The sequence below is a fragment of the Halichoeres trimaculatus genome, unplaced genomic scaffold, assembly GCF_033239565.1.
Source record: "Halichoeres trimaculatus isolate MK-OKI-2021-1 unplaced genomic scaffold, fHalTri1.1 fHalTri1_scaffold_10, whole genome shotgun sequence".
In the NCBI taxonomy this organism is placed as follows: domain Eukaryota; kingdom Metazoa; phylum Chordata; class Actinopteri; order Labriformes; family Labridae; genus Halichoeres; species Halichoeres trimaculatus.
Window position 1 is genome coordinate 23,766,624 of NW_027437187.1, and position 7,061 is coordinate 23,773,684.

Sequence of the window (7,061 nt, forward strand, 5' to 3'; positions counted from 1 at the left end):
TATGTTTCCAAAATACGCTTAGATTGACACAGAGATAACAGTGAAACATGTGGATTTCATTGGGATAGGGCAGATACCTGCTCCCATGCCTACTGCGTGTGTGAAATGAGAATCATTGCCTGTTTGGAGCTGCACCGTCTGTCTCGTTTTCCTTCCTCTTTACAATCATACAATCGGAGGCCGTTTCAATGACAGGAGATATATTATACTCTTAATAATTTGAAGTGATCCCACATGTCTTTCAATGCTATCACCATCTGACATTTCCAGTTAAACAAATGAATTAATACTGCAAACTGCTCACATTTTAGGTGCCAGGGCTTAATGATCAAATCAAACGTCAGCATAGAGTAAGATTTGCTTGTTTCGTTTAATCTCTCTAAACCACGCTTCTTGTGAGTTTCTGTTAGTGTGATAGAGGTGTGGGGAACATATTTTACACATGTGGCACTTGTTTCCTCCTCTATTTCGCTGTTGCACTTCCTGTCAAAGTGAGCATCGATGCAGGCTCGCTGTTGAAGGGCTGAACAGTCCACTCCCCCTCCGCACTACGTGGTTTGGGATGGCCCTTAATGTGGCGGACCCTCCGCGAGAACGCGCAAAGGGAGGGTTAGTGTGTAGGGAGAGTGTGTAGGGGGCGGTTTGGGATTGGGCCAGTGAATTGTGCTGCCACGAAACATAGTGGAGCAATGACTCAGAGCATCTGTAATGGTTTAATTGCATGTGAGTCTGACTTTAATTGTTTTTAAGTCTGTCTTTCTTAGAGTCCAAGTTTCTTAAGATTTAAGCTCATATTATATTGTTTTATATATTTTTTGTTTATATGGTTTTTATGTAATTTAGGTAAACATTATTTTTTATATAATTTATGTTTATATTTTTCATATTAATTTTATATTATTTTTTTGTGATGAAGGCAGCAGCCAACAGTTCAGTATCAGCATTAACTGAGCAGTGAGCACTATGTTGGACTGGAAAATAAACAGTATTACAAAATATTTACTCTGACCTTTTTGAATCTTGCACCTGGTTAATAAGGTATGAAAAACTAAAACTAATCAAACTAAACTAAAACAAAATTGAAACTAAACTAAAACTAAGCCTTGATGCAAAAATCAAAACCAAATAAAAACTAGAATGCCCGCTCTAAAACTAATTAAAACTAAACTGTAATGGGGAAAAAAATTCAAAACTAACTAAAACTAAACTATAATGACAAATCCAAAACTATTATAACCTTGGTGGGAACAGACTAACTCAATTATCAAACATATGTGGCATCCTCTTGCGAGGGGCCCTGTTAACAGCCATGTATACTATCAGAGGTTGTTGCTGTGTATGACTTTCCATCAGAAACAAATATGGCCTCAATGACAGAAGAAGAAAAATACCAACTTAGTCTAAGTTTTTATTGGAAGAAGTAAAAGGTCACACATAACCAAATCTAATTGTGATGCTATTTTAAATGTGCATGGCCTGCAGTCAAACCTGCTAATTTCGTAATTCATGTCAAAAATATTATTACGAATTGGAATTAAGTGGAACTGTCCTAATTTACTTGAATTCCCTCTACCTGTTAGTAGTACAGTTATAGGATGTGGGGAATTGATTCCGTCTTTTCTTCAGTGACTTGTCATCTTTCTTTGAGCTGTTGCCTTCTTCAGTAGGAGAAAAGCAGCGAAAGAGAGCCATCATGTGGTCGACTCGGGATAAGACAGAAACAGGGGCCCTCCACCGATTTAGATAGCTTATCGACGGGAGCACTAAATGAAGAGCCTTAAATTCGCTCCACCTATGGCTGGGTAAGAAATTACAATCAAATTGAGATAATGTCTCAAATTTAAGATAAAATGTCAGAACATATGTTACATACACATAAATGTGTTTTATTACGCAATTAAAACTTTTTTGAAAACATCTTACGGCTATGTTACAAACCATTAGAGGATACAACTGCATATTTTCGTCTGGTTTACGTTGTATATTGGTGTGGAGATGGAGACTTAGCTAAGCTCTTACTTGGATTACTTTTTCCGGTCCAACCTGGCAACACGAGCTGCCCGGAACAAGGCAACAGAGCATTGTTGACAACTGTAGCTTGTCTGCAAACTTCTCCAGTTTTAGGAACAATGCCTTCATTCAAACTCATTTGGATGGGCTTTGCAGTAACATCGACTGGTTATCATCGGTACTAGTTAACTCATCTACCAGGTTAGCTCGCTGTAGAGTTAACAGATTTGATTCGAAACATTTTAGCGTTAGCTAGCTAGCAAGGCTTAGCTAAAGGGATTGCAGCAGCATGGGTGATGGAAGTATTGCTCCAAGGATCGGCAACATGAGAGCTCTGCTTGGGATAGTTGCTGGAGCTGGAGCCTCATACGGGATATACAAACTGATCAGCATGGGAGGCATCAGGAGGAACAAGAAAAGTCTCCCCAGTGAAAGTCCTGGTCTCAGGAGCGGTTCTCCCGGCGAAGTTACCCTACAGCCGGGCAGCCTGCTGGCCAAAGTATCTGGACTGGACGTTGTGTGTCCCCGACCTGCGGACGTAACATCTGGTAAAAGAAAAAGAACAAAATGCTGATCTTGTAAAATAAGCTAACAATGCTCTTTTAAAGACTATCTATACCATTCTTTGCTCAAACTGGATATCCTCAGATAATCCTTTAAATCCAGATATTTGGAGACCAAAATGCTTTCCCTCAGCATCCCGTACTCATTCCCTTAATGTGCTGACAATTATTCTTGTGGCTTTATCAGGCGCAGAGTAATTTTTTCCTTCCTTGGTGACATTTCTAATCCTATTTAACAGGTGAAATCATCCACCAGTCCCCTGACAACCTGGACCCACAGCACTTGAAGATGCTGCTGTCTCTTCTGCAGACCAGCACTAATCCATCTGACAGATGCAGGATCCTCGTTACACTAGGGAATGCAGCTGCCTTCACAGTGAATCAGGTACAGTAAGGTATAATATTGCTTTGAAAGCATCTGCAAAGGATACTGTAATTGCTTGTTTATGGTTGTAACAAAAGTTGTAAATCTTACACTTCTTGTGAGTTAGACATCAAAACTTTTTTTTCTTCCTCACAGAATCTAATCCGTGAATATGAAGGAATTCTCATCATTGCTGGTTTCCTCTCTGACTCTGTGCCTGAAGTTAGAATTCAGACTCTGAATGCTTTAAATAATCTGTGTATGAACATCCAAAACCAAGAACAGATTAAGGTATGCTTTTGTACAGTACACCATGAATATCATGCCATCAGTTGCAGAGTTTAATCATTTTGAATCTAAATGAAGCAAACTGTGTGTTGTAGGTATATGTGCCACAAGTGCTGGAGCTTATTGAAGTGTCACCAGTGAATTCGGACCTTCAGCTTGGTGCTCTCAGGCTGCTGACAAATCTGTCAGTCACAGATAAACATCAACACTTACTGAAGGATTCAGTCACCCTTTTACTCTCTTTGCTTGTTGTTAGCAATGAAGCATTGCAGGTTCGTATCTTTCTGAGGCTCAATTTAGTTAATCAGCTTTATATATTTTCAAATCAGTTATTATAGCGTTTAGCAGTGTGATTGTTAAACCTTTATTTCTCTATGATGGGTGCCCTAGCTCTTAAATCTGACAACTTTATTTTAGTTTTTATTGTAAGGTCACAATTCAAGCCCAATGTGATTATTTTCCTATTTGGAAAGGTTCATAGGTTCATTTTCTTCAATATTTTTGCACTAATTTTATCAAAATCGCTCTACCTTGATCATGAAGTATTCTAAAACTTAAGAAGCTGTAGGTCGTGCTTTAAAAGTGAGTACTTAGTCTGTAAATGCAGCATTGCTAAAGCACTTGGTATATCTGTGTTTCAGGTTCAGGCTCTAAAAGTTTTGGTGAATTTGTCATCTAATCCAGATATAATGGATGACATTGTTCAAGCTCAGGTAAGAAAGACAGATTATGGCATGTGTTCTCTCTTCATCCTTGTGTCAAGTCATTACCTGTTCAGTTCACTTTTCTTCTATCTCAAGTGACTCTTTCGGCAGGAGTTCCATGTTGAATCACAAGTCCATATGTTGGTGTGTTTATGTTTTTTTTTCTCCAGGCCCCAGCCTCTGTCGTCCTTCTGTTTGATGCTCGGACAGCCTCTGCAGTGCTTCTGCGACTGCTGATGTTTGCAGGGAACTTAAAGGCCTGGAGACCTTCTGCCCAGGTGGCTGATGAACTGAGGCGGAAGCAGGATTGTCTCTTCCGGGTCATGTTAGACGAGTCCTCTCAGCTTCACAGCAGACTGGTTCAACTTCTCTCACACCCTGATGGGGAAATTCAGGCCCAGGTGGCTCGTGTATTGACGTAGACTTTAAACTCTGCACTCTTTAATCATGCACAGCATTAGCTTTTAAACACCCCACCAAAGCCACAAACCTTCACTTTAATTCTAAATCTGTTGACATAAATATCTTGAAAGAAGTGGGCTGCTTAGCCTGCTGCACCCCCTTCAGTGTCCTCTCTATTGATACTGTTGCCACACACCAAAGTTATTTATTTTGCCTCACAAGTCTCTCTTTCTCTGATTTCCAATTCTTTTACGACATTTATTTATTAGCAATGGGTTGCACAAAGCCGGAAAAAAAAACAGTTGTTTCTATGTTTTCTTCCTGCCAGCAAGAGTTTCTTCTCATTGCCAGAGACTAGTTTCCTTCAAAGCTCCAGAGTGCCCTTCTTTCTGAGAACTTGACCTGCTTTTCTGAAGGTGTATTCCAGATGAAATTTCTTCATTTCCAAACCCACTGCCAAACGTTTTCTAAGAGGAATGTGTCTGAATGACCTTTGCAGCATGAGCCAAACTGCTCTGGGATCTATAGAGACACTGAGATGGAGAGCTGAAGAGGTTTTGTGCTGCACACCTGAGCATGCCTTGGAGACAAAGATGAATGGATTTATTGCAGCTCCAGTCCTCGGTAGATTGTTGTTTTTCTGGATTTAAAGCTCACGGGCTTATTCAAATGACTGAGGGATGAATTATTAAATTTCTTCCATGCGAGAATCTGTGTCATGACTAAAGTGAGGGCAAGATGCTGGATGTTTGGCCAATTAGACCCTGGATCATGTTTCAAGGTATGAAGACCTTTGAATTCAAACTCTGCTTCAACTTCTGTGGTACTGCTATAGTTAACTTTCAAGGTGCACTAACAACAGCTGTGAAACCCTAGTGGTGTGTCTGCTGTTGAATCTGTCAGCTGCGAACCCTGCGGGAAGGAACAGGAGGATGTCACAGGGGAGAGGATGTCTGGGCTGCTGTAACCATGTTTACTGCCACATGCATTGTGCAAATATTCTGCTTTAAAAAAATGATGACGGGTTTTCCTTCAACTTTACTGAACTGTTTTATAGATAAAGTGGTTGCTCTAGCATTGATTAAATGTTAAACCCTCATGTTAATTTTGTCCATTAATGTAACAACACAGACTGCACAGGTGACAGGAGTTTGAGGACTGGAGCTGTAAACCTGACTGCTGACATTTGAACAAAATACTCCAAGAGAAAGGGTTTTGTCAAATGGATTGCATGAAAAAAAGTGATGAAAATCTCAGATTATGATTTTTATGCAATGATTTTATAGCATGAGCCAGTCCGGATGTTGATAAATGCTGCACATTTTTACGTTTTGACTTTATTAAAACCCAAATCCTAAAGATTTCTCAGGCTACATGGTTTACCAGAACAGAAACAGCAGAAGGCTGATTTACTTGTGACCTAGATTATTGTATTTATTTAGTGACATTAGTCAGAATTTTGCCTACAAGTTGAGGAATATGTTTGTTCTGTGTGATTAAATAAACACACAAAGCGACTCATATTGAATATTTACATTTGTCTTTCTTCTATCAAACATGAAACATGCTTCGTCTGCTGTTTGAGTCTCAGCTCCGTCTTTTAGTTTTTTCTGTGTTTGTGTTTGAAATCCAACAGATGTGATGTACAGCGAGAGACTAATATACAAGATCTGAATTGAAGACGGCACTTTGAGGCTCTTCTCTGCTGTTTATCACATATCTTTGGCTGTATGTGGAGATTTCATTCATGACTCTTGTTGCATGACTACAAATCAAGGGCCAAAAAGCACCTTTTTGTTATTTTTTTTTTTAAACAAAAGATCTTTTAACTTTTGATTGCACCTCAAGCTAAACTTTGGGTCAAAAAATGTCCATATTGTTGATCAACCACAGAGTTGCAACTTCCACTGAGATATGGGACTTTTGTTTTGGTAAAAGAGGGAAAACCATCACATTAATTTTTATTCTCCATGAAGTTGGATCATTTGGGAATCAAACTTTATGGAGAACAATCTGAGCTGATGTATTTTATAGTTCCTTTGGTGTTCAGTAAAGGAGCACTGGTTTCCATATTTCCAACAACATAGTTCAGGACAATATACACAGTTACCTTCTTTCAAACTTCACACCATAGGTTCATTTTCTTCAATATTTTTGCACTAGCCCATTACAAATATGCTCTATATATTGGTATCGATATAGGTATCGGCCAATGATGGTAATTTTTTAACATATCGGCATCTACTTATGTGTAAAAGTGGGCCAATATTTACTCTTTAGCTGCTGGCCATTTTCAAAGCATCTTGAACAATCTTTCAAGACCCCAAAAATATTGTTTTCTATGACTATGAAAACACCAAAACTACCAAAGAAGAGTGGACCCTTTTCTTTAACACCTCTCTTCCTGTTTTTGATCTAAAAAACAAAAAAAATGTGTTCATCTCAGGCACTCCTTTTTTTGATTCTCTCAGTGGTCGTCTTTTTCTGCGATCGCACCACTCTTTCTGTCTGAATTACCTTGACACATCATTGCAGATTGTTTTATTTTTTTATTTTTTTCAATATTGATATCGGTCAATATCAGTTGACCGGTCATAACAGCAATATTAATATTGGATATTTGTATTGGCCAAAATTTTCATATCCATGCATCCCTAAATAAAAATAAGTATATTTAATTATTTTTGTTTTCCTGCATAGTAAATATATTTTTTTTATTTATATTCATTT

The 7,061-nt window shown here is 38.6% G+C and overlaps 1 protein-coding gene across 1 annotated transcript; it reads left to right on the plus strand.

The window, feature by feature from the left end:
• Positions 1–1,702: 1,702 nt before the first annotated feature.
• armc10 (armadillo repeat containing 10) lies at positions 1,703–5,843 on the plus strand. The gene is made up of 6 exons (XM_074676816.1): positions 1,703–2,558; positions 2,813–2,958; positions 3,094–3,228; positions 3,321–3,497; positions 3,867–3,938; positions 4,100–5,843. Exons 1-6 carry the CDS (start codon positions 2,300–2,302, stop codon positions 4,349–4,351), a joined length of 1,041 nt encoding a protein of 346 aa, XP_074532917.1. The 5' UTR covers positions 1,703–2,299; the 3' UTR covers positions 4,352–5,843.
• Positions 5,844–7,061: the final 1,218 nt, after the last annotated feature.

Excerpts from the sequence above, each read along its gene's own strand:
- armc10 (XM_074676816.1), top strand. The coding sequence starts at position 2,300 with ATGGGTGATGGAAGTATTGCTCCAAGGATCGGCAACATGAGAGCTCTG. Across the intron at positions 3,229-3,320 it reads AAAACCAAGAACAGATTAAG|GTATATGTGCCACAAGTGCT; the intron begins GTATGCTTTTGT and ends TGTGTGTTGTAG. Across the intron at positions 3,498-3,866 it reads TTAGCAATGAAGCATTGCAG|GTTCAGGCTCTAAAAGTTTT; the intron begins GTTCGTATCTTT and ends TCTGTGTTTCAG.